This window comes from Mustela erminea, chromosome 6, assembly GCF_009829155.1.
Source record: "Mustela erminea isolate mMusErm1 chromosome 6, mMusErm1.Pri, whole genome shotgun sequence".
NCBI lineage: Eukaryota > Metazoa > Chordata > Mammalia > Carnivora > Mustelidae > Mustela > Mustela erminea.
In genome coordinates, this window is record NC_045619.1 from 52,472,349 (window position 1) to 52,500,186 (window position 27,838).

Consider the following 27,838-nt stretch of genomic DNA (forward strand, 5'->3'; position numbering starts at 1 on the left):
CCCCGCTGAGCAAGAAGCTCCATGGGAGACTCCATCCCAGGACCCTGGGATCATGACCTGAGCCAAAGGCAGATGCTTAAAGGACTGAGCCACCCAGATATCCCACCTTGTTTTAAGATTTTTTTTTTAATTTTTTAAAATTTTTTTAATTTTAGAGAAAGAGAGTGGAGCAATGGGGGAGAGTAAGAGACTCTCAAGCAGACTCTGCAGTGATCTCGGAGCCCCATGTGGGGCTTGATTTCCCAACCCAGAGATCATGACCTCAGCCAAAATAAGAGTTGGGTGCTCAACCTACTTAGCCACCCAGGCACCCTCTTTTCCCTTGGAATTTGAGCAGTTTAACTAAAGGATAGAAGGAGAATGTTTGAAATTTAATAATGTTGGTATGCACCTAGAGATTCTAGGTTCGTTCTTGGTCTTAGATTCCCAGAATGGCCCTTGTCTTTTTTCTGTGCTTGTTCCATCATCATTCTTTTTGATTCTAAACACAATCCTGTGTCCAACTATTAATTGTTTTTTCTTGCTCAACTTAACTAGAGATAATTTATTCCTTACAAATCAGATAACCTTAAACAATGCAGAAATTAATTCCAGAGAATGTACTGCAGATTGTAGACCTTCAGAGAATTGATTACTTGGCATAGATAGGATAGAAATCAAATTAGGATAATTCTGGAATGGTGATCTAATAACCTATGATACACAGTGTTAAAAATGGTGATTAAGTAGTTACCTTTATTTACTTAGAACCATGGTTGTGTTGGTGTTGCGGCAGAAAACATTTTTAAGGAAGTATGAGGAATTTGGGGGCACCTGGGTGGCTCAGTCAGTTAAGTGTCTGCCTTTGGCTCAGGTCATGATCCTAGGATCCTGGGATTAAGCCCTGCATTGGGCTTCTGCTCAGTGCCAAGCCTGCTTCTTCCTCTCCCACTCCTCCTGCTTGTGTTTCCTCTCTTGCTATCTCTCTTTCTCTGTCAAATAAATAAATAAACTAAAAAAAAAAAAAAAGGAATTTGGAAGTGGGAGACTAGAATGGCCTTTTGAAGGAATTGGAGGAACTTAAAGGAATAAATTAGTTCAAATATCTCAGTTCTTTTTTTAAGGCAAATAATAAAATTCAGGGGCTTTTTAGTATCTGGGACTATAGGTCTAACTTAACCATTAGAGTATATTCCTGCTGAAAAGAGACTGCCACCTATCATGCTGCTTAGTGAATTAGCACAGCTAGAGTTGGGAATTATGTGACATAAAGAGGTTGTGCTTTAGAACTAGCTAGATTTAATTGTCCTGGCTGATCTAGTTATTAAACCTTTGTCAGTTGGTCAGATTGGTTGTATGGTTTCATTTATTTGCTGGAAAATTAAATCTGTTGGTAGGTTCTCTTTATAATAAGTGGAATAAAAATTTAAAGGCCTACTCTATAATGTTGCACTCGGGATTACTTTAGCTGTATCTAAGATTCCCTGGCATGGTATCTCACACTTAGTAAGTATACAGTAAATGATACTGTTATTAATTGGCAACAGGAAAACATGATAATCTTCTGTTTATGCAGAGTATTTTTTAAACATTATTTTTGTATTTAATGCTCTACATCCCTTGTGGGACTTGAATTCACAACCCTCAGATCAAGAATGTGCATGTTGTACTGACTGAGCCAGCCAGGTGCCCTGTACACACAGTACTTTCGATACTTGTGAAATTGGATGATCTGATTTTTGATGACTGTTCGGTGATAGGTACCCTAGTGACAAGTCACCGGAGAACTTAGAGTAGTAGTGAGTGTAGTTACTAAACTCAGGTAAAGAATAATAGTCTGAGGTCTTAGAATTCAAATTATAAAATTAAATTTCTTTTACAAACACTCACATAGCAGTATACGAAGCCTGTTACAAATATCAACTCATTTGATCCTGGCCATAATCCCATGAGGTTGGTGGTGTTATTTGTTTCTGTTTTACAAATGAGAAAATGGAATCCTAGATTGGTTAAATGTTTTTTACCCTAGATCATAAAGCTGTAAGTGCTGGAGTCAAGATTTAGAATCAGGCAGTCTGTCTTTTGATCTTGGAATATATTCATATTTCTTCTCTTTTCCCACATATAAAGTGGTATATTATAAATACTCCTTCCTGTTTTTTTCCTTATTTTGGTTCTCTAGGATTTTTTTTTTTTTTTAAAGATTTTGTGTATTTATTTAACAGAGAGGGAGAAGAAGCAAGGGGAGCAGCAGACTCTCTGCTGAGCAGAGAGCCCAGCGTGGAGCTCAATCTCTGGTCCCTGGGATCATGACGTGAGCCATAGGCAGATGATTAACCAGTTGAGCCACCTGGGTGCCCCAGGTTCTCTAGAATATGTTATGCAAATAATGCCTACAAATGATGACAGTTTTCTTCTGCCTGATCTTAAAAGGGAGTACTCTAAGTTTATTCCAGTAAATAAACCTGGTACTTACTATAAAATTTTTTTGGCAAATAACCTTTACCAAGGAAGTTCCCTTTTCTTCCTGGTGACCAAAGAAGTGGTTAAAACTTTTTTTATTTTTTAAATTATTAATGATTTTATTTATTTGAGATAGAGAGATTGTGAACAGGCTAGAGGGAGAAGCAGCTTCCCCACTTAGCAGTGAGCTCAGTACTGGGATCATTACTTGAGCCTAAGGTAGGCAGTTAAGTGACTGAGTCATCCAACTGCCTGAAGTGTTTCTCTTTAAACCACATACTCATCAGAACTTGTTAATGGTCAGCTGTCGGTTCTAGCTATTTTAGTGGGTATGAAATAGTGTCTTTGTGGTTTTATATCCCAGCTTACTAATAAGGTTGAATATCTGGGGTGCCTCAGTTGTTAAGTGTCTGCCTTCAGCTCAGGTTATGATCCCAGGGTCCTGGGTTCGAGACCCACATTAGGCTCTCTGCTCAGTGGGAAGCTTGCTTCTCTCCCACTCCCTCTGCTTGTGTTTCTTCTCTTGCTGTGTTTCTCTGTCAAATAAATAAATGAAATCTTAAAAAAAAAAGAAAGGTTGAATATCTCTCTCTTTTTTTTTTAAGATTTCATTTATTTATTTGAGCAGGGGAAGGAGTGAGCAGAGGGAGAGAGAATCTTAAGGACACTCTGTACTGAGTCTGAGCCAGATGTAGGGCTCTATCTTATGATCCTGAGATCATGACCTGAGCTGAAACTAAGACAACCTTTAACGGAGTGTGCTACCCAGGCACTCCAAGGTTATCTTCTTATATATTCATTTGGGTATCCTCTGTTGTGGAGTGCTTGTTCAATCTCTTGTCTATTTTGCTATTGGGTTGGTTGTCTGATTATTTTACTTTTCTAAATGCATCATTTGTAGCTTGCTTTTTACCTTCTTAATGATGTTTTGATAAAAAAAGAATTTAATGTATTTTAACTAATCTTGTTTATGGTTGATTCTTTCCATAACCTACATAAAATTTTTTTTTCCTGTGTTGAGGTCATGAAGATAACCTCTATGTTAGCTTTTAGACAGTTAACTAAGGGTTTTGTCATTTACATGTAGATTTATAATCCACCTAGAATTGATGTTTGTGTATGGTGATAGGTAATGATAAAGTTTCATTTTCTTTACATTTCAATGTTTGGTTGTCACAGCACTCTAGTAAGGGAGACTGACCTTTCCCCCCGCCCCGCTCTCCAGTGTTACTTTATAATAAATCAAGTATCTATACATGGGTGGATTTATTCTGCTCTTTTGCCTAATTTTGATTCTTTTCACCAGCTTTGACAGAGGCTTAATCACGACAGTGTTAAGAGTCCAGTAAAGCAAGTCTTCTATTTTTTTCAAGATTATCTAGTTATTCATGTTCTTTTGCATTTTGTATGTATAAATTTTATATATAAATTTTATTTTTAAGATTTATTTATTTATTTTAGAGAGAGAGAAAGAGAGGGGATGAGCGGGGGGTGGGGCAAAGGGAGAAAGACTCTCAAGGAGATTACACACTAAGTGTAGAACCCAGTGTGGGGCTTGATCTCAGGACTCTGAGATCATGATCTGAGCAGAAACTGGGAGGCGGGCATTTAACCAACTGTACCAGACAGGCACCCCGATTCATAAATTTTATAATCAGCTTGTCAAGTTTCACATAAATTCCATTTGAAATTTTGATTAGTTTTTTATTGAATTTGTAGATCAATTTGGGAAGAAATGACATATTCATACTATTGAACCTTCATTATGCAGATGTTTACATGTGCTCTTGGGCTCACTCTCTCTCATTCTCTTTAATGTTTCTAATGATATTTTTAAATTTTATTCCCACATGTCTTGCACATCTTTTATTAGATGTAACTTTGTTTCTGTGAATTTGTTGTTATTATAAATGGTAACAATAAAAATTTTTTGTTTCGGTGCACCTGGGTGGCTCAGTGGGTTAAAGCCTCTGCCTTCGGCTCAGGTCATGATCCCAGGGTCCTGGGATCAAGCCCCGCATTGGGTTCTCTCTGCTCAGCGGGGAGCCTGTTTCCTCCTCTCTCTCTGCCTGCTTCTCTGCCTACTGGTGATCTCCCTCTGTCCAATAAATAAATAAAATCTTTTTTTTTTTTTTTTAAAGATTTTATTTATTTGACAGACAGAGATCACAAGTAGGCAGAGAGGCAGGCAGAGAGAGAGAGGAAGGGAAGCAGGCTCCCTGCCGAGCAGAGAGCCCAATGTGGGGCTCGATCCCAGGACCCTGGGATCATGACCTAAGTCGAAGGCAGAGGCCTTAACCCACTGAGCCACCCAGGCGCCCCAAATAAATAAAATCTTAAAAAAAAGTTTTTTTGTTTCTACTTCATTGCTGGTTAAGTTTAATAATATACTGATAGGTAATTCATTTATGTCAGTAATTTATGATTATTTTGAATTACTTGCTTTTAAAATTATATCATTTACAAGTAATAACAGTTTTATATTTCATTTCCAATCCTTATATCTCACTTTCTTAACAGCATAGAGCAGGACCTTTGGGACATTGTTGGATTAAATAGTTATAGTGAATATCTTAGTCTTATGATCTCAGGGGAAAGCTTTCAACATTAAACCATTAAAAATGTTGTTGGCGGGGCACCTGGGTGGCTCAGTGGGTTAAAGCCTCTGCCTTCGGCTCAGGTCATGATCCCAGGGACCTGGGATTGAGCCCTGCATCGGGCTCTCTGCTCAGCAGGGAGCCTGCATCTTCCTCTCTCTGCCTGCCTGTCTGCCTACTTGTGATCTCTGTCTGTCAAATAAATAAATAAAATCTTTAAAAAAAAAATGTTGTTGGCTATAGGATTTTTAAGATATCCTTTATCAGATTAAGGAAGTTTTCTGTATGTATGCTAAAAGAATTAAAAAAAAATACTGAATGCTTGTTGAATTTTATCAATGTCCATACATCTATTAAATGGTTATACATATTTTTACAGTACTGTAAATTATATGATTGGTTTTTTTAAGTTAAAAAATTTTGCATTTATGTTCATAAATGAGATTGCCTTGTAACTTTCCTTTTGCGAACTAGTCATTTTCAGTTTCTGCTAAGTTGTGTTTGGCCTCACAAAAAGGGCTGGGGAGTGTTTTTTGTTCCAGAAGACAATATGGTAACACCTTTATTTTTTCCTTAAATGATGGAATTCACTTAAGGGAAAAAAAAAAAAAAAGATTTATTTATTTATTTATTTATTTGACAGACAGAGGTCACAAGTAGGCAGAGAGGCAGGCAAAGACAGAGAGTGAAGCAGGCTCCCTGCTGAGCATAGAGCCCGATGCAGGGCTCCATTCCAGGACCCTGGGATCATGACCTGAGCTGAAGGCAGAGGCTTTAACCCAGTGAGCCACCCAGGTGCCACTGGAATTCACTTTTGAAAGCTTTTGTGTCTAGAGATTTTTTTGGGAAAAGTTTTAGTTAATGGGTAATTTGTTTTAGTGGTTTATTTCTTCTTGCAGTTTAGGTAAATTGTATTTTTTTCTGGACATTTTTGTGCATTTTATCTAAGTTCTCAAATGTGTTATTTATAGAATCATTTCATTATCCTTTTAATGTCTACAGGATATACTGTGAAGCTCCCTTTTCATTCTCAACTTTGTGCCTTTTTTTTTTTTTAAACTCTGTATCAGTCTTACCAGGGATTTAAGCAAATGTATTTGTTTTGGGGGGCAAACTTTTCGTTTGGTTGTCTTTTCTATTGATGTTGGCTTTCCATTCCATTAATTTCTGCTCTTAAATTTTGTTTCCTTGTTCTTTGGGTTTTTTAGATGTTAATGTGATTTGACTTCTCTTTAGTGTATTGAGTTTGCTAGTTTTTCTTTTTTAAATTTTATTTTATTTGTCAGAGAAAGAGTACAAGCAGGGAGAGTGACCGGCAGAGTGTAGAGGGAGAAGCAGGCACCCTGAGCAGGAAGCCCAAAGTGGAACTGGATTCCAGAACCCTGGGATCATGACCTGAGCCAAAGGCAGACACTAAACTGACTGAGCCACCCAGGTGTCCCAAGTTCCCTAGTTTTTCTAAAGCAGTTTATAGAGACAATTTTGTTTTATGACAGTATAGCTTCAGGCTCAGACATGGGTTTCAGTCCCTTTTCTCCTTCTTGAAAACTGTGAGATAAGTTCAGATTTCAATAAATAATAATTGACCTTTTCTTATATGCCATATAGTGCTGAGAGACATAACTGTTAAGAAGATAGTTAAGATTTCTACTCTTATGGAATTTACTTGTTACTTTCTCTAGCTCTGATTTTCCCCGGCTGCAAGAGGGAGTAGTCGATGACAGTGATGATTAAGTTTAGTGCCTGTTATGTGCCGGGTACTTTTTCACTAATGTTAACCATCTTAGTCCTCACAGCAACTCTGTAAAGGAACTATTTTTACTTTTCCCGTTTTACAGATGAGGAACTTGAGACACAGATAAGTAAAGTAACTTTAGCCTGAGGTTGCACAGTGGATAAATGGTGGAACTAGGTTCGAATCAGATGTGGGGTTTTTGTTATAGGCATGCCAGAGAGGACTTGGCAATAGATCTTTCTTTTTTTGCCCTCACCATTATTCCTTGCTGGTTTTGGGTCTAAACGAAACATTTGAGAGGAAAAACCCTAATCGCCTACATTCTCTGTAGTTTTCTTTGGAACATTCAGTATTCAGAGAGTTTGATATAGTTCCTTTTTTTATTATTCCATAATCTTTCATTTATATTTATTTAAAATTACATAAATAGGGGCGCCTGGGTGCTCAGTGGGTTAAAGCCTCTGCCTTCAGCTCAGGTCATGATCCCAGGATCCTGGGATCAAGCCCCGCATCAGGCTCTCTGCTTAGCAGGGAGCCTGCCCCCCCCCCCCCCGCCGCCCCTGCCTACCTTTCCGCCTACTTGTGATACATGTCAAATAAATAAAATCTAAAAAAAATAAATAAAATTATATAAATATACTTGTATATTTGTATTTATTATAGTTGCTTTCAGAAAGTTTTAGTTATCATTAGATGTATAAGCTGGTATTGATTGCCAAAAGTTGGTAGAACAGATTGATATATTTGTGTTCAGCCCTGAACCACTGTTACAAAGAAGTTTGCCCTTTCTAAAGTGGGTGGAAGGGGCTTTGTCTACATCACAAGGAAGCTCTGCTGCCCACACACCCCCCTTTCTTCTATAGCAGCCTATTGCTGGAAGACTGCAGTAAATTTTCTTTTCTTTTCTTTTTTAAGATTTTATTTATTTATTTGACAGAGACACAGCGAGAGAAGGAATACAAGCAGGAACAGTGGGAAAGGGAGGAAACCTAATGTGGGACTCGATCCCAGGACCCTGGGACCGTGACCTGAACCGAAGGCAGATGCTTAATGACTGAGCCACCCAGGTGCCCCAAAGTTTTATGGCTTTTACAAGTCATTTACAGTGACTTGAATTATACATTTACTTACCTTCTATATAGCCTTTCTTTACCATTTCAGGAAAGATAATATTTTATGAGGGAACAAAATATATTAATTAGATTAGATACAGTATTTCAACTTCTAATTTTTTTTAAAGATTTTATTTATTTATTTGACAGAGATCACATGTAGGCAGAGAGGCAGGCAAAAAGAGAGGAAGGGAAGAAGGCTCCCTGCTGAGCAGAAAGCCCAATGCCGGGTTTGATCCCAGGATCCTTGGATCATGGACCTGAGCCGAAGGCAGAGGCTTTAACCCACTGAGCCAGTCAGGCACCTCTAATTTTTTTTTTTTTTAAGATTTTATTTATTTACTTGACAGAGAGAGACACAGGAGGAGAGGGAACACAAGCGGGGGAGTGGGAGAGGGGGAAGCAGGCAGGGAGCTGGGAGCAGGGAGCCCAATGTGGGACTTGATCCCAGGACCCTGGGATCATGACTTGAGCTGAAGACAGACACTTAATGACTGAGCCACCCAGGCACCCAGCTTTTAATTTTTAAATCATATTAGGATAGTAGAGGTAAACTTCATAAAGCTTTCATGCTAAGTTAGCAAAATAGAAGTATATCTTGTTTCTAATAGTGAGTTCTTGTGTGTCAAATATTTTAAAAATTAAATCAGTTTGATTGGGATTAGGGACAAAAGGGAACAAAGAAACAAGTTCCCAGGTTTTATTGCTATTAACAGTCACCATTTGTGCTATCCACCTACCCTCCCCAGCAATGTAAACTCAGAATAATTTATAGCCATAACAATTATTAAGCACTTACTATATGCCAATCATTTATTAAGTACTTTACATACATGCATCATTCCCCCCACCCCCTAACTGTCGTCCTCTTTAAAAACTCTCAAGTAGGGCTAGGATTTTATCCCGAGACTCAGATTATATTAAAGTGGGTTTTCAGCAAATGTTTCTTTTTTTTTTTTATTTTTTTTTTAAGATTTTATTTATTTATTTGACAGAGAGAGATCACAAGTAGGCAGAGACGCAGGCAGAGAGAGAGAGGAGGAAGCAGGCTCCCTGCTGAGCAGAGAGCCCGATGCGGGACTCGATCCCAGGACCCTGAGATCATGACCTGAGCCGAAGGCAGCGGCTTAACCCACTGAGCCACCCAGGCGCCCTCAGCAAATGTTTCTGAACAGATGAAAGAAGGACTATATAAATGGAAGAGTCCCTTAAAGCTATTTTGTCTTTTTTGTTCATCAATTTCAGGAAGTATTTCTCCTAAGATAATTATCTTAAAAAACTATATGTGGAAATGCTGAAGAGAATGTACTCAAACCTGCAGAGTTTGAATGTCCGCATCTATAAAATTTAAGGAGATGAATAATTTTATTTTTTTTAAGAGATGGATTATTTTAGTTAGTACCATCACATTTCTGTTAATTGGTGTCTTAGCTCTTTCTGCCAGTTTTTGGTATAGAGTTGGTTATATTGACCTCAGATTCTTTATTTGTTAAAGATACTTGGAAAAGAAACTACCAGTCACAACCTTCAATAAAGGTGCTTTTATAAAATGGACAGTGATAATTTGATTGCTTGTTTACCTGCTTTTGGTTTCCCTCTTCTTTTCTCTTCTTAAAAACTTTTCTTCATTTTATTTAAGTCAGAAAAAACCCCACCAAATAGTTCACCCACTTTCTGTCTTTTTTTAAAGATTTCATTTATTTGATACACAGCAAGAGGGAATACAAGCAGGGGGAGTGGGAAAGGGAGAAGCAGGCTTCCTGCTGAGCAAGGTGTTGCTGGGCTGGATTCCAGGACTCCGTGACCGGAGCCGAAGGCAGACGCTTAACGACTGAGCCACCCAGGTGCCCACTCTCTCTTAAAACATATGACTGTTAGCTGCAGTGCAGCAGTGCACAGGGATGATGAGGTAGACTATTAACAGTAGTTAATTGTCTCTTTTCTGCCACTGGTGAGGGATCTGGAAAGGAATTTTCATCATTCCCAAAAGGACTTAAAATAATTTTGTCTCTACCTGAGATTATTAGCTAAGACTGAGAAACAAATTGTAGGGCAAAAGGATTGCTGAGAAGGGTTAAAGAAGGATATTTTGATAGGAAACACAAAATATATCCTGTTAGGAAGCAAGTAAGCAAATAGGAAAGATATCATATATATTCTTTGTCGAATGGATTCTTAGTATTCCAGTTTTTGGTGTTTGATAATTAGTAGCTATTTGAATTCTTACCCAATTTTAATAAAGACTTTCCAGTGTTTTATATAATTCTTCAGAATTATCTGTCCTTTTGTACTATAAATTCCCATTATCCAATTGTGCTCTTTGAAATTTAGTAATTTTCTTACTTCATTTTGACAGTTTGGAACCTGGTCAGGGAAACAAACCAGTAATTAAAAAAAAAAAAAATTTAAGAGGACTTTTCTCATGTGTTAGATATATGTGAAGACAGATATGCAATTTGTATTTAATGGTAGGCATTAATCCTGTGTGACCAATTGGAAAATGGGTTTTAATGTCTTGAGTATCATAAAATGTTCTTTTTTTTTTTTTTTTTAAAGATTTTATTTATTTATTTGACAGAGAGAGATCACAGGTAGGTAGAGAGACTGGCAGAGAGAGAGAGAGAGAGAGAGCGGGAAGCAGGCTCCCTGCTGAGCAGAGAGCCCGATGTGGGACTCAATCCCAGGACCCTGAGATCATGACCTGAGCCGAAGGCAGCGGCTTAACCCACTGAGCCACCCAGGCGCCCCTCATAAAATGTTCTTTATTATTATTATTATTATTATTATTATTATTATTGTTTTTTGGTGATATGACTCTTTGAGATTTTAAAATGAGGGAAATACCACTTTTTGGTGGTAAATTTTCAGTAGTTTTGTCAGTTAAGTAATGGAACAGTTTCCTGGAGTGTTGACCCAAACAATTATATTTTTTTATGTGAATTTAGCTGGGAATATGGAGCTCAAACTTGTTAATCTCTTATACTGTAAACTTACTTTTTCTAACTAGAACTCACAGACTGAGAAACATTTCACGTCCTAGATTTGGTTGTGATTACCTTTAGCAAGCTATTCTAGCTATTAGTTACTTTTCCGTTCTCACTTCTTCCAAGATGAGCTAATAAGTAATTTTACTGCACTAATAACATTTTGAACATAAATGGCAAGGAAAGTAGGATAGCAGTGGAACAGTAAATGAACTTTCAGTATTGGTGAAAGGATGAAAAACTATTAACAAATAAGAGAGGAAAGCTGTGCAACAAACACTGGAGATTTTTTTAAAAATTTGATTTATTTATTGGACAGAGAGATCGATCCATCACAAGTAGGCAGAAAGGCAGGCAGGGAGGGGGAAACAGGCTCCCTGCTGAGCAGAGAGCCTGATGCGGGGCTCAATCCCAGGACCTTGAGACCATGACCTGAACCAAAGACAGAGGTTGAATCCATTGAGCCACCCAGGTACCCTGACCCTGGAGATTTTTAAATAGGAATGACCAGTATCAGTTTTCTCTAGATGAATTTGATATGATGTCTTGGTTTTGGCCCCCACTCAACCCCCACCTTGTATTTAAAGTTTTTTTTTTTTTTTTAAAGATTTTATTTATTTTATTTGACAGGCAGAGATCACAAGCAGGCAGAGAGGTAGAGGCAGGTAGAGAGAGAAGGAAGCAGGCTCCCTGCCGAGCAGAGAGCCCGATGTGGGGCTCAATCCCAGGACCCTGGGATGACGACCCGAGCCGAAGGCAGAGGCTTTAACCCACTGAGCCACCCAGGCGCCCCTGTATTTAAAGTTGTAAGTCTATAGAGAAGTTGAAAGAAAAGAATTTCGAGCAGCTATATTCTCGATGCCTAGATGGAGTGTTCAGTAGTAACCTTTTGTTCTTTATGTCTCTTTCTCCTAATATGTATAAATATTATATACATTAAACACAGCTTTTTGAGAGAGTTATTAGCCTTTTACAATAAGTAGCTATTTTCAAGTTCCCCCTAAATGCTTCAGTATCTGTAACTAAAAAAGTAAGGACACTGTCCTGTATACTTTAATACCATTAGCGCACCTTCAGAAATGAGTAACTCTTTAATGGCATCTGATACTTTATTTATTTATTTCATTTTTAAAAAAAAAAGATTTTATTTATTTGAGACAGTGATCTCAAGTAGGCAGAGAGGCAGGCAGAGAGAGAGGAGGAAGCAGGCTCCCCACCGAGCAGAGAGCCTGATGCGGGGCTCGATCTCAGGAACCCGGGATCATGACCTGAGCTGAAGGCAGAGGCCCTAACCCACTGAGCCACCCAGGCACCCCTGGCATCTGATAATTTAGAGTTGGATATTTATAGCTGAATCTAAATATCTTTCAGTTATTCTTTTTCGATCAGGCTCTGTAAGGGTCTATGCAAAGGTATTTGGATGTAATGTCTTGGTCTTTCTAACTCTAGAATAGTTTTTCGATTTTTTTCTTCAGTGACATCAAATTTTTCAAGTGATCGGAACAGTTATCTTTAATGTCTCATACTCTGGGTTTGTCTGATAGTTTCCTTGTGATGTCTGCCTTCTGAAGTTTCCTGTGAATTGGCGTGATTACATACAGGTTATGCATTTTGAGCAAAAAATTACTGACAGGGTGATGGTAGGTACTTCATAGTGCATTTAACCAGGAGGCACAAAATGGCTGTTTGTCACTGATAGTGATGCTGAGTTCGGTTCCTGGGTAAGTAATGTCTGTGTGGTCTATTACAAAAACCTATTTTTACTTTTTGCCTAGCAAATCTCTGATATTTTAGCACTATACAAATATCCCATCGATCTTTTCTTAATGCTTTTAACATCTTTGATCTTTGCCTGATTCACTTGCCGCATGAGGGTTTCAAATTTTGTTACTCTATGTTAATGGCATTCATCTCCAAAAAAGAGCTTTTCTTAGTAAACTGTAGTTCCTGCAGAAATGGTGGGATAAATGTAATTTTTCCTTAACTACTTGTTTTTAGAATAAGGAATTATGTAGTAGTCCCTTAAGTGATAGCAAATGAGGCCCTTTTTTTGGTCCTTCTCTATAATTATTATGAATTCATGAACTTTTTTTTTTTTTTTAATTTAAAATGTTATCAGCTGGGGTGTCTGGGTGGCTCAGTGGGTTAAAGCTTCTGCCTTCGGCTCGGGTCATGATCCCAGGGTCCTGGGATCGAGCCCCACATCAGGCTCTCTGCTCAGCATGGAGCCTGCTTCCTCCTCTCTCTCTGCCTGCATCTCTGCCTACTTATTATCTGTCTGTCAAATAAATAAAATCTTTAAAAAAATGTTATTAGTTAATTGACCTTTTTGATGGTCATATCATCTGAAATTTGGCTAATTTTGAACCCCTCCAAACTGTCACCTGTGTTTTAGGGACACATCTCCCTTAGTCTTTGAGTGCTTCATGATCTCTGACATAAGAGATTGTGTGGGTTTTTAATTGTGCACATACAGTGTTTTCACTTAAAACTTCCAGTTAAAATTCTGACAGTTTTTTTTCTTTTTGAAGATAAAATATTCAGAGCCACAATAAATAAATAAAATTCTTAAAATTCTGTAAGCTCTAAGTATCTCAGAAATCCTTAAGAATCCTCTGGAACATTAGAAGATGGAAAAAAGGGGTGCCTGGGTGGCTCAGTGGGTTAAATAAAGCCTTTGCCTTCGGCTCAGGTCATGGTCCCAGGGTCCTGGGATTGAGCCCCACATTGGGCTCTCTGCTCAGTGGGGAGCCTGCCTTCCCCGCCCCCCGCCTGCCTTTCTGCCTACTTGTGAGCTCTGTCAAATAAATAAATAAAATCTTAAAAAAAAAAAAAAAAGAAGAAGAAGAAGATGGAAAAAAAAATATCAGTCAGAAAAGAACCAATTTCTTGTTTCCTGAGGACAAAAACACTAGCGCCCCCCCCCCCACCAAAAAAACTGCTAGTACTTACTCTTATTGGTATAGCCAAATTCTACTCTCAGAAAGGACAGGTTTACATTAGAGCTACGTAAGAGATTCTCCACTTAATTTTTAGCAAGGAGATTGTTAATATCCCAAAGGAATCATTCAGCTTGGAAAATAATCAGCCCATAACACCTTTTCACAAAAACAGTAGGCTTTTAATATGTAACAGATTTTGAAAAAAAATTTTTTTTTCATCATAAGTATACTTTTTACTATCACCTTTTTCCCTGTCCCTTACCTGCCCACCCTTCTGGTAACCATCAATTTGTTATCCATAGTTGAGAGTCTCTTTGTCTCTTTTTTTCCTTTGCTCATTTGTTTTGTTTCTTAAATTCCACATATGAGTGAGATCATATGATATTTCTTTCTCTGACTGACTCAACTTCATTTAGCATAATACTCTCTGGTTCCATCCATGTCATTGTGAATGGCAAGATTTCATTCTTTTTTATGGCTGAATAATAACTCATTTTATATATATGCCACATCTTCTGTAGCCATTCATCTATCAGTGGACACTGGGGCTGCTTTCATAGTTCAGCTATTGTAAATAGTGCTCCAATAAACAGAGGGGTGCATGTATCCCTTTGAATTACTGTTGTTGAATTTTTTGGTAAATACCCGTCTATACAATTCTGGATCATAGGGTACTTCCATTTTTACCTTTTGAGGAACCTCCATATTGTTTCCCACAGCAGTTGCACCAATTTGCACTCCCACCAACAGTGCAAGAGTGTTCTTTTTTCTCAAAATCTATGCCAACACTTTTTTCTACTTTTTTTTTTTTTAAGTAGGCCCCATACCCAGCATAGAGCCCACTGTAGGGCTTGACCTCATGACCCTGAGATCAAGACCTAAGCTGAGATCAGGAGTTGGGTACTTAAGTGACAGAGCCACCCTGGTGCCCTTACATAATAAATTTTTTATCTCAAAAATAGAGGAATAACCCCACACACACACATTGCTTTTCTAAGATTCACTTACTATGGGCTGTTAATGCTTGATCATGCACTTAATCTAAAATATAAACTCTGAAATACTTGTACTGAAATGTTCATCCCAGTCCAAAATAAAATTAGATGAACAGTTTCACAAGGTGAGGTTTAAGATAAGTAAAAAAGGTAATATATTTCTGAGAAAGTGGAGTCAAATTGAGTGGTAGCACATTCATCTGCACTACCTGTTATATAATGAGTGTAGTAGAACTGTGGGGGAAATTCTACACATTTACATGCATGTATGTACTGAATAACAGGGATCTTATATTTCAGTTTTATAAGCTCTACATCAAAGATAATGGTAGCTTTTGCTAATAGTGCCCAAGAGATGAGTAACATTTAAGGCAGAGCTGTGAGAGAAGTTGCTTTGCCTTTTTGGGCTCACATTGATTTGTACCTGCCCTTCTTTCTAGCCTTGGTTCACCTTCCACTTGTCTAAAATAATGAAGTGTTTGTTTCTGATATAAGAGGTGATGAATTTCTGTTCATCAGTAATACCCCATAGTGTAGTATGCAGATCTGCACTTTGGGTAAAGTACTCCCATACTCCCAAGTTTTGGTGGCAACAGATAGGTGGTTTCTATTGGTGGTGTGGACTAAGCGAGGGAGTATCTCCATTGCTTTCTTTAACTTTTATGTGTATTTTGAGAGAGAGAGAATGCACAAGGGAAGGGGAGAGAGTCCTAAGCAAATTTTGTGCTAAGCCTGACTTGGGGCTCGATCTCATGACCCAGAGATCACAACCTGAACTGAAACCAAGTTGGCTGCTTAAGCAATTGTGCCAGCCAGGTGCCCTGAATTTACCACATTTCTTAAAAGTGCAGTTTAGGGAAATGCGATGAAAATGTAATGATGGTTGAATTTTTCTTTTGGCAATTGACAATATCTTTTTCTGATCACTCAAACTTCTTAGCATTCAGCCTTCCTATTTCTTCTGTTTTATTTAATGAATTTGATCATTCTCTCCTGATTATGCTGACCTTTCTCGTTTTTCACAGTATTACTTAAACGTAGATTTTCCTAGGGGCACCTGGGTGGCTTAGTGGTGAAGCATCTGCCTTCAGCTCAGGTCGTGATCCCAGGGTCCTGGGATCAAGCCCTACATCGGGCTCCTTGCTCTGTGGGAATCCTGCTTCTCCCTCTCCCAGTCCAACTGCTTGTGTTCTCTCTGGCTGTCTCTCTCCCTTTCAAATAAAATCTTTTTTTTTTTTTTTTAAGATTTTCCTAGTTTTTTGGCTGATTTTTCCCCCTTAGGTTTTCAGTTCCTTTTCCTGACTTTTATTGAATCTACCAAATCTTGGTCTTAGGTTTCTTCACCGCCCCCCCTACCCTTTTCAGCCTATATATCCATTTCTTTAGCTATTATGTTGTGGGCAAATTCCAGTAAACAGACAAATAAGTAAGTATGCTCACATGTATACATACTCCACATTACCAATATGAATTATGTACACATACATATGTATAGTTTTAACACACACTTCTGCCTACAGAATAGTTCTACTTTGATGTCCTCATGTTATCACCAAAATCTTTTATATCTGAATTCAGCATCTTTTGCCCTAAAATGGCTTTTCTTTTTTAAATCTCCCATTCTTCATGTCCTAGTTTAAAAACTTGTAACTCCCAGTCTGGTCATTAAGTTTCTTCTGACTTAAAAAAAATGCTTTTTACATTTGCCTTTTGATGCAAGTCATTGAGAAAACCTAAGAAATGGAGAAGTGCAGGGGTGCCTGGGTGGCTCAGTCAGTTAAGCCTCTCTCTCTCTCTCTTTCTCTCTCTCTCTCTCTTTTTGTTAAGCCTCTGACTCTTGATTTCTGCTCAGGTCGTGATTTTGGGATCATGACACTATGTCTCAAATAAATAAAAAACATTTTTTTTTTTTTTTTTAATGAGAAAGTGTGGGATTGCAGAAAACTGTGGTGCCAATCTCAAGATACTTGTAGCAGTACTATGAACAGTTACAAGAATCCCTGAAGACACTGACAAAACCTCACATCTCCTGATGACCACCTACCTGTGGTGCAGCTGACCCTCGAGGATAATGACTTCTACTTCTCTTTGACCTTTAAATTTTTGTGTAATTCTCTATTGGTGGTAGATTTTCAGAATTGAACCCTGCTGGTAAGGGAGTGTGGGAAATGCTTCTAGATCCTGCCATATTGAGAAGGATTAAAAGGTAGGATAGGGGCGCCTGGGTGGCTCAGTCATTAAGCATCTGCCTTTGGCTCAGGTCATGAGATCCCAGGGTCCTGGGTTGGAGCCCCAAATCGGGCTCTCTGCTCAGCGGGAAGTCTACTTCTCTCTCTCCCACTCCACCAGCTTGTGTTCCTTCTCTTACTGTGTCTCTGTCTGTTAAATGGGTAAATAGAATTTTTTTAAAAGTGGGGGGCGGATAGTGTGAATTATCAGCAGGTAGTATGCAGCGCATACCCTCAGTTCCTTTAGAACAAATATAAATTCTTTAGCTTAGAATTTTGTATCTAGCAATTCCAGATCTGAGTAGTTACCTGAATGAAACAAAATCACTGTCTTGAAGATTTATCTGCATGCCCCGTGTTCAGTGCATTATTATTTATGATAGGTAAAACAGGAATAACCTAAGTGTCCATTGACAGATGAATGAATAAAGAAAATGTAATATATATGTACATATATTTGAATATTATTCAGCCATTAAAAAGAATGAAATTCTGCCACTTGTGACAATATAGAGGACCTTGCAGGTATTATACTAAGAGAAGTAAGTCACACAGGGAAAGGCAGATGCTGTACAATCTTAAATGTGGAATCAAAAAAAAGCTGAACTCATATGTACAGATCATAGATACAGAAAACAGTTTGGTTGTTGTCAGTGGTGGGTAGTGGGATGGGGGAAATGGGAAATGATGATCAAACAGTACAGACTTCCAAGTTGTAAGTAAATCTTAGGGATGTAGTGTTCAACTTGGTGACTGTGACTAACGATACAGTAATGTATATTTCTTTTTTAAAGAGAGCATGGGTGGGGAGGTGCAGAAGGGAACGGAGGGGTGCCTGGGTGGCTCAGTGGGTTAAAGCCTCTGCCTTTGGCTCAGGTCATGATCCCAAGGTCCTGGGATCAAGCCCCACATCAGGCTCTCTGCTCAGCATGGAGCCTGCTTCCTCCTCTCTCTGCCTGCATCTCTGCCTACTTGTGATCTCTGTCTGTCAGATAAATAAATAAAATCTTTAAAAAAAAAAAAAAAAAAAGGAAGGGAAGGGAGAGAGATAGAGAATCTTAAGCCGACTCCACACCCACTGTAGACCCTGACACAGGACTCAGTCTCCCAACCCTGGGGTTAAGACCTGAGCTGAAATTAAGAGTTGGTCGCTCAACAGACTAAGTCATGCAGAGACTCCTATATTGTATATTTTAATGTTGCTAAGAGAGTAGATCTGATCACAGAAAATTTGTAATTGTGAGGTGGTAGATGCAGTTATCATTTCCCAATGTATTTCATGTAGTAAATCATTCTTTTGTACACCTAAAACTAATACAGTATTATGTGACAGTGATACCTTAATAAAAACCTGGGGCTTTTCATGTTTGACACCTTAAATGACCAGCCTTATCTTCTACATTCTGTCAGTAAAAATTGTAGTTGTTTGTTGTTTTTTTAAAAGATTTATTTATTTGACAGTCAGAGATCAGAAGTAGGCAGAGAAGCAGGCAGAGAGAGGGGGAGAAGCAGGCTTCCTGCCGAGCCCAGTGGAGGACTCGATCCCAGGACCTTGAGATCATGACCTGAGCCAAAGACAGGGGCTTTAACTCACTGAGCCACCCAGGTGCTTCTGTAAAAATTGTAGTTGAACCACGTATTTTTCTTACTGATCTTTTACTCTGTGACTTCCAGCTCACGTAATGTGAAGTTTTCTTCCTCTTTTCTTTAAACACACACATACCTAAGTCTTATGCCCTAACTCAGGTGTTAATCTACTTTTCTCTCCTATATCAGAACTTCCACATTTAAAAGTGTTTCTCCCACTACAGTGGATTCTTCTAAGAATAAGGACCTGCCTTTGCCAATCTATTTCTAATCTTTACAAAATAATCTGACACACAGTAATTGCTTAATAGTAAGTGAATGAGTAAGATATTGGTTGTATGGTTTATCTCTGAAAGGATAGAATTCCAGTTAATTCACTAAAAAGAGAAGGAAATAAAACTTTAAATGTACTGACAGAGGAAGAGGTCTCTGATATAATTTTGAGTGATGAGAGAGAGTAAAATATCTTAAATATTTTTCTATACTTAGCAGTGGGAAAAATATAGACCACTGTTAACACTGAGTACCGGGGCACCGGGGTGGCTCAGTGGGTTAAAGCCGCTGCCTTCGGTTCAGGCCATGATCCCAGGACCCCAGGATCCTGGGATCAAGCCTCGCATTGGGCGCTCTGCTCAGCGGGGAGGCTGTTTCCCCCTCTCTGTCTCTGCCAGCCTCTTTGCCTACTTGTGATCTCTGTCTATCAAATAAATAAAATCTTTAAAAAACAAAACACTTGAGTACCTAGGATGTTGATTGGGAGCTAAATACATTATATATTTTTTGTATTTGAATGTTTTAAAACAAGCATACTATTTTTTAATGCAAACAGGTTTTTTTTTAAGACTTGATAATTTTTTTTTTAAGATTTTATTTTTTTATTTGACAGACAGAGATCACAGGTAGGCAGAGGGGCAGGCAGAGAGAGAGGAGGAGGAAGCAGGCTCCCTGCGGAGCAGAGAGTCCGATGTGGGGCTTGATCCTAGGACCCCGGGATCATGACCTGAGCCGAAGGCAGAGGGTTTAACCCACTGAGCCACCCAGGCACCGCAAGACTTTATAATTTTTAAGTAATCTTATACCCAACTTAGGGCTCAGACTTACAACCTGGAGAACAAGGGTTACATGCAGTCCCAAGGAGACTCCTGGGCTCCCAGGTTTTGGATTTTTTTTTTAAAGAATACATTTTAACAGGTGTTGAATAAAATGCAACACCTAGGCATAAATTCATAACATAAATTAATAGAGTTAATTTAATGTTAGCATACAGTGTCGTATTAATTTCAGATGTACAGTGTAGTGCTTCAATTCCATACATCGATTTGCCTTTTTTTAATATATTTTCTTAAGATTTTATTTATTTATTTGACAGAGATCACAAGTAGGCAGAGAGGCAGGCAGAGAGAGAGAGGGGAAGCAGGCTCCCTGCCAAGCAGAGAGCCCGATGTTGGGCTCTGTCCCAGGACCCTGAGATCATGACCCAAGCCAAAGGCAGAGGCTTAACCCACTGAGCCACCCAGGCACCCCCTTTTTAAGTATTTATAAGTAATTTCTAGTCGCAGCATTGGGGCTGGAACCTACAACCCTGAGATCGAGTCACAGGCTGTACCAACTGAGCCAGCCAGGTGTCCCAAGATTTGCTTTTTAAACATTCAAGTGCCAGTTTTCACTACTACTATTACTACTACTACTACTACTACTACTACTACTACTTCTTCTTCTTCTTCTTCTTCTTCTTCTTCTTCTTCTTCTTCCTTCTTCCTTCTTCTTCTTCTTCTTTCTTCTTCTTCTTCTTCTTCTTTCTTCTTCTTTTCATCATCATCAAGATTTTATTTATTTATTTGACAGGGAGAGATCACAGGTAGGCAGAGAGGCAGGCAGAGGGTGGGGAGAAGCAGGCTCCCCACTGTGCAGAGAGCCCGATACGGCACTTGATCCCAGGATCCTGAGATCATGACCTGAGCTGAAGGCAGAGGCTTAACCTGCTGAGCCACCCAGGCGCCCCCCCAACTTTTTTTTAAATTCAGCATATATATCTGGACTTTTTTTTTTTGTCTCTGAACATAGAGATTATGACGGTCTTTTTAGTTTTATTAAGTAAGCTCTACACTTGATGTGGGGCCTTGAATGCATGATTCTGAGATCAAGAGTCCCAGGCTCTATCTACCACCTGACCCAGCCAGGTGCCCCATGACTTTTTTTTAAAGGCTTTTTGGGGTTTCATTTTATTGACACATACTAATTTAATCACTGCAGGAATTTTTCTCAAGTTTTCTTTTTTCTTGTAAAGAATATAAGGAATAGACGTCTTGTTCCTGTGAAATCTTAACAAAATTGTACTTTTAGTTTTGTGATCCAAACTCTTAAATATTTTGGTATATTCCCTTTTAATAATCTTGGCTTCATTCCTATGTATTTCAGGTCTTCGGATCAATGGAGAACTAATAACTGCCTATCCCCAAGTGGTGGTAGTGAGAGTACCAACCCCTTGGGTGCAAAGTGATAGTGACATAACTGTTTTGCGCCATTTAGAGAAGATGGGATGTCGGTTGATGAACCGACCTCAAGCCATCCTGAACTGTGTTAATAAATTTTGGACTTTTCAAGAGTTGGCTGGCCATGGTGTTCCTCTGCCAGATACTTTCTCTTATGGTAAGTGCACTAATAAGAATTTATAGCCCAAGTTTTACACCACTTATAGTTCCGAAAGCTGTACTAAATTAATAGGGTTATGTGATATAAGGAAATTGTGAACATGAAGGAATTTCTTACAGAAATAGCTTTCAGTCTTAACAAACTGGGCCCAAGAATTATATATTCTGCGTTAAGATTTAATTCCATGATATTGTAGAGTGGATTTAGTAAACTGTTTTTAAAGGGCCAAATAGTAAATATTTTGCACTTTCTGGGCTGTAAGTTCTCTCTTGTGACCCTCAGTAATGCTGTTGTAGTGTGAAAGCTGTGCTCCAATAAAACTTCATTATAAAAAAAAGACACTGGACCAAATCTGTCTTAAAGGCCTTAGTTTGCCAATGCCATGGTAAAAGATAATACAGTTTGGTGACATCTCTGTTTAATGTCTGATTATATTTATCAGCATTTTCGTGATAATTCTTCAAAAATTTTCTTTTAAGAAAATGACAGTATTCTAGGTATACTTGAAAACCAGTGCTCCAAAACTGTCTATGGTAAAGGTAAAGGGTCTTTTTTTTTTTTTTTTTTAAAGACCAACATGCTGTGTTTCAGTACTTCTTTTTTTTTTTTTTTTTTTTTAAAGATTTTGTTTATTTATTTGACAGAGAGAGACACAGTGAGAGAGGGAACACAAGCAGGGGGAATGGGAGTGGAAGAAGGAGAAGCAGGCTTCCCGCTGAGCAGGGAGCCCGATGCGGGGCTTGATCCCAGGACCCTGGTATCATGATCTGAGCCGAAGGCAGCTGCTTAACAACTGAGCCATCAAGGTGCCCCTTTGGTTCAGTACTCTTATGAAATACGATAAAAATGTCTGAGCAATGCAAGATGGCTATACAAGCTTCCAGTGCTACTCTTTTCATATTTATCTGGTCACATATCAGTAGCGGAGAAGTTACAAGCAGGCACAGGTTACTGGACACTTTTGAGTAGCACTGCCATAAATAATACTATGTTAGTATATTTCCTATCTGTCCATTTCTTTTGTTTGGAAAGGATCAGACTTGCTATAAATTATCACAATTTTCCATAAAGACAATTCTTCAAATAAATGTTCAGTAGTGTTCTTGGAGAGTTAATGAGGCCTCTTTAAAAAAAAAAAAAAGATTTATTTATGAGTGAGAGAACACGCACACACACGCACGTGTGGGGAGGAGCCGTTGGAAAGGGATGTGCAAATTCTGCACTGAGTTTGGAGCCCGACACAGGGCTCAGTCTCATGACCCTGAGATTGTGACCTGAGCCAAAATTTAGAGTTAGACATTTAACTGAGTGAGTCACTCAGGGGCCCCAACTTAAATATTTTATAGAAAGGAGCTCCCCAAGTCTGTATGGCATGTGTGGATATAGTTGATGATTTTAGCAATTGCACAAGAAGAGACAATATGAATAGTTTGAGAATTCTGTCAGATGCTTTTGGGATCTAGCTTATATTAGGGGTCTATACTTTGGATTTCAGGAAAGTGGAAAGGAGAAAAGGGTTAAACAAATTAACAAATGTTACTTATACTCTAATGTTGAAGGTTTAAAATTAGGGGACAGAATCATCTTAATGTCTCTAAGCTGCAAGTGTATGATATTGCAGTTGATTAATGAACTTTTTCTGGGTTAAATTCTTTTATATCACGATGCTGAGTTTTTATAGCTGTAGTTCATTTTTGCTCTAATCTTGTTACTGTATCATTTGTTTTTAGGCAATAAAAACAGTAAAGGATAAAACTTAACTCATAGGTACTGGGTGGCTCAGTGTAGAAAGAACTCTGATTAATGGAGATAAGAAAAATTAATTTGTATGTTTCATGAGAGGGAGAGAACACAGGTAGCATCAACCTTGGATAAGTCTTGTAAACAGACTTAGTCTTCTGTTTCTTAATCTAAACTGGGCAATGAGTACACTGAAGAAGAACTTGGTGCTTCTGTTATCTTGTGTAGCGGAAGAATAAGGGATAAAAATATAAAATACTGTATAGAATTAGGTAACTGAGTGGAAAGATAATTAATTTTTTAAGTTTGATATTAGAATATTTATAGTTTAAGATAGCTTTCATCTTTTTTTTTTTTAAAATAAGTGTGGGGTTTTTTTTTTTTTTAAGGATTTTATTTATTTATTTGACAGAGAGATCACAAGTAGGCAGAGAGGGAAGCAGGCTCTCCACTGAGCAGAGAGCCTGATGCAGGGCTCGATCCCAGGACCCTGATCATGACCTGAACCGAAGGCAGAGATTTAACCCACTGAGCCACCCAGGCGCCCCCTTTCATCCATTTTAAAAGGGGTTATTTTAAACTAGTATTTAACTGTTCTTACAGCTTTTTTTTTTCTTTTTTAATATCTATTTATTTATTGATTTGACAGGGAGAGAGAGAGGGATCACAAGTAGGCAGAGGCAGGCAGAGAGAGAGGGGGAAGCAGGCTCCCCGCCAAGCCGAGAGCTGGATGCGGGGCTCGATCCCAGGACCCTGAGATCACAACCCGAGGCAAAGGCAGAGGCTTTAACCCACTGAGCCACCCAGGCACCCCTCCTTACAGCTTTTTAAAGTAGGCTCCATGATGTGCATGGGGCTTGAATTCAGAACTGTGAGATCATGAGGTCAAGACCTGACCTGAGATCGAGAGTTGGATGTTTAACTGCCTGAGCCACCCAGGCAGTTTTAACTTTTCTTTTTAAAAAAAAAAAAATATTTTGTTCATTTATTAGCGTGTGAGAGAGAATGAGAGTGAGTAGTTGGGAGAGGGAGGAGCAGACTCCCAACTGAGCAGGGAGCCTGATGCAGGGCTCAATCCCAGGATCCCAGGATCATGTCCTGAACCGAAGGCAGATGCTCAACTGACTGAGCCACCCAGGTGCCCTAGGCACCTGTCAACTTTTAGTAACTTTCTTTAAGAAAAACAAAATTTAGCCATCAGGTTCTTAATCTTCTACCTTCTCTGTGTTGCTTACTTTAGTATAGATAAAACTTATCACAAAACACCTGTGTTACTGTTCTTAACTTCTTTTTTGTTCAAACCAGGCGGTCATGAAAATTTTGCTAAAATGATTGATGAAGCAGAAGTACTGGAGTTTCCAATGGTAGTGAAGAATACACGAGGTCATAGAGGTGTGTATGAATTGTTCCTATGGTACATCATTTTGAAATTACTCTTGAGAATTAATAATGAGGTTGGTTATACAAAAAAAAACAAATTTTTCTTAATCTGATCAATGCTATTATTATTTTCTTTGTATTTCCTCATGGTTATTGACTAGACAGTCTTACCACTTGAAATATATAGCTTTTGAAGGACTTCGGGAGAATAAAAGGAAATTGTTGGTGCATGGTACTTCAGGCTTCTGGAAGTCTGTTTTGGCTAGAAGCGATTTCTATTCATTTAGTGGTTGTCCTGTAGATTTTAAGGTGCATATTTAATTTAGACCAACTTTCAAATTATATCTTTATCTTCCTCTTTAATAATGCAAGGACCTTAGATCACTAATTCCAGTGATCCCTGTCCCAGTTTATATAGCTTGAAAACTTAAGTATATAAAGTAAAGCTATGAAGCTATAGAAGAAAGTATATAAAGATATCTATCTTAATGACTTCAAGTAAGGATTTACTTTTTTTTTAAATTTATTTGACAGAGAGAGATCAAGTAAGCAGAGAGGCAGGCAGAGAGAGAGAGGGAAGCAGGCTCCCCGCCGAGCAGAGAGCCCGATGCGGGACTCATTCGCAGAGCCCTGAGACAAAGACAGAGAGCACAAGTAGGCAGAGAGAGAGGAGGAAGAAGGCTTCCCGCTGAGCAGAGAACCTGATGTGAGGCTTGATCCCGTGACCCTGAGATCATGACCTGAGCTGAAGGCAGAGGTTTTAACCCACTGAGCCACCCAGGCGCCCCCAGAGTAAGGATTTCTTAAGGCATAAAATTTTCATGAATCCAAGTACTTCATAAAGCTTAATTCCTTGACAGTATGGCAGCCAAGAAGTCTTAGGGCTCCACAGAGAGGCTCCAGTGAACACAGAAGCTGCATGATCTCTTAAGAATTAGCCTCAGAAGTCATATAGAAAAGGTTCTGCTGTGTTCCGTTGTTTGAAGCAATCACAGGCCCTCCTTGATTCAAAGGGACAAGGATTCATACCCTTTTTTTTTTTTTAAAGGATTTTATTTTATTTATTTATTTATTTATTTATTTATTTGATAGAGAGAGAGAGAGCACACGATCTTAAGCGGGCACTGGGACAGAGGAAGAGAGGGAGCGTAATGCAGGGCTGATCCTAGGATTCTAGCATCATGATCTGTGTTGAAGGTAGATACTTAACTGACTTAGCCACACAAGTGCCCCACACCCATGTTTGAAAAACAGCCACTTGTGGGCACCTGGGTGGCTCAATGGGTTAAGCCTCTGTCTTCGGCTCAGATCATGATCTCAGGGTCCTGGGATTGAGTCCTGCATCAGGCTCTCTGCTCAGCAGGGAGCCTACTTCTCCTCTCTGCCTCTCTGCCTACTTGTGATCTCTCTCTCTGTCAAATAAATAAATGAAATCTTTAAAAAGAAAAAAAAGCCAGCCACTTGCTTTGGCACCAGAATTGACAAATACAGTAATGGAATTGACTAGTGAATTCAGAAATAAAACTAGGTATGTAGTAACATACTGCTATTTTTTACTATGCAAATGTTATATATATTTATAATAATATATGACTCATTTTTACTCAGAGGGCAATGTTATGCTAATAAATTAGGCTGGCATTATTGGCTGACCTGGAGGAATATAAATGTTAGACCCCTGCTTTATGACATATACCAAAATAAACTCTAGATTACTGTAGGAATTAAGGTAGTGGTAGGAGAGAATTAACTTTATACACATTTTTGCATTGTTTCACTCATTACCATAACTGTTACTTAGGTTAAAAGATAATAGATTCTGAAAGAGCAGGTTGAGACTCAAGAAAATGCAGGTGGTGCACATCAACTGTGAGCAGTTTCACTTACATATATTTTTTATTCTTTTTCAACCACAGGCAAAGCGGTTTTCTTGGCTCGAGATAAGCACCATTTGGCTGATCTAAGCCATCTTATTCGCCATGAAGCTCCATACCTGTTCCAGAAGTATGTTAAGGAGTCTCATGGACGGGATGTGCGTGTCATTGTTGTGGGAGGCCGTGTGGTTGGCACCATGTTACGTTGTTCAACAGATGGAAGGATGCAAAGCAACTGCTCACTAGGTAAAAACAATACAGGTGTCTTTCTCGTATATATAATACTATAGCTTCTCCAATGAGTATTCATATGTAACTACAGGTAACTTAAGGTAAACTTAAGATAAACTTAAGTTTAAAAACATTAACTTTCACTTGTAACTATGATCAGTAGTTATAATATAATTATATTATTATATGAATATAATAAATGTACTTTTGAGTTGTTTTCTAATAATAAAATTGGTTTTCTCTGAAACATAAATTTGCTTTTTACCCATGCTCAATTTGTAACCCAGTTCACACTTGTATGAAATGTCTGACCAGAGTTAAAGATTCCATCTGGTGATAATATTTAATTTGCATGTAATTGTAGTTTACTCAGGCTGGGTCCTAACCTGTTTTACCCATTGGTCAAAAGAAGATTACTGCTTTTGATTTACTTTACTGTGTATTTTCTTGATGTCTTATTGTTAAAGTACCTTAGAACTTAGTCTGGGTGTTCTTCCTGTGTATTTCATTTCCTTAGTCATCTGACTTGGATCGTGACCTTAAATACTATCTGTGTTGTTATTTTCAAATTTATATCTCCATGTTGGGCTTTCTTTCTGAACTCCAAGTACATAAAAATAGCTGCCTGTTCAGTTTTCTACCAGTAGTTGTATAACACAATCCTGTCCAAAAGTGTACTCCCCATATAAACTCCCCCTCCCAGTGTATTTCATTCCCAGTTTTCTCCTTATCATTTAACAACAACTCTGTCTCTCCAATTTAGACCAAAATCCTTAGTCTTCAAGTCTTATACCACAAATCAAAACTGTCAGATTTCAATTTCTTTATTTCTACTCTCAAAGTGTATCCAAATCTGACAATTTCTCATTATTTCTGCCGTTAATATTGTCTTACCATACTTGGATTACTTGTAGTAGCCCCTAATTGGTTGTTTTGCTTCCAGCCTTATTCTCTTACAGTCTAACACCGCAGTGATGTGATAGATCTTTTTAAAATACATCTCAAGCCAGGCTTTGTTTAAAATCCTCCAGTGGTTCCTTGTTTCATTCAAAGTACAGTAGTCTATAGTGGTCTTACAGTAGATTAACAATCCCTGCATGATTTGACCCCTGGTTATTACTGAGATCTACAGCTACAGCAGTAAATCTCAGAAACATAATGTTGAGTCAAGAAATGAAAGTCTTAGAAGAGAAGACCTATAGTATTCCATTTATATAAAATTTAAATATATGTAAAATCAGTCAAAGTTTGCTGAGAATAGAAATTTACATAGTCAGGTGTAAAGAAAAACAATACTGACAAGTGTGAAATTCAGCATAGTGCCATGGAATAGGAGCAC

At 38.4% G+C, this 27,838-nt stretch overlaps 1 protein-coding gene across 8 annotated transcripts in view; it reads left to right on the top strand.

Annotated features, from left to right (window-relative positions):
- The window catches only part of RIMKLB (ribosomal modification protein rimK like family member B), an 80,594-nt gene that overhangs the window by 33,898 nt on the left and 18,858 nt on the right, over positions 1 to 27,838 (top strand). For all 8 annotated transcript variants that reach the window (XR_004286835.1, XR_004286836.1, XR_004286837.1 and 5 more), the window contains 3 exons: positions 21,041 to 21,271; positions 24,320 to 24,406; positions 26,311 to 26,514. Coding sequence is in view for 5 of the 8 variants with exons in the window: in XM_032347185.1 (XP_032203076.1) it covers positions 21,041 to 21,271; positions 24,320 to 24,406; positions 26,311 to 26,514 (522 nt within the window). In the remaining 3 variants the exon portion in view is untranslated. The remainder of the gene's footprint in view (positions 1 to 21,040; positions 21,272 to 24,319; positions 24,407 to 26,310; positions 26,515 to 27,838) is intronic.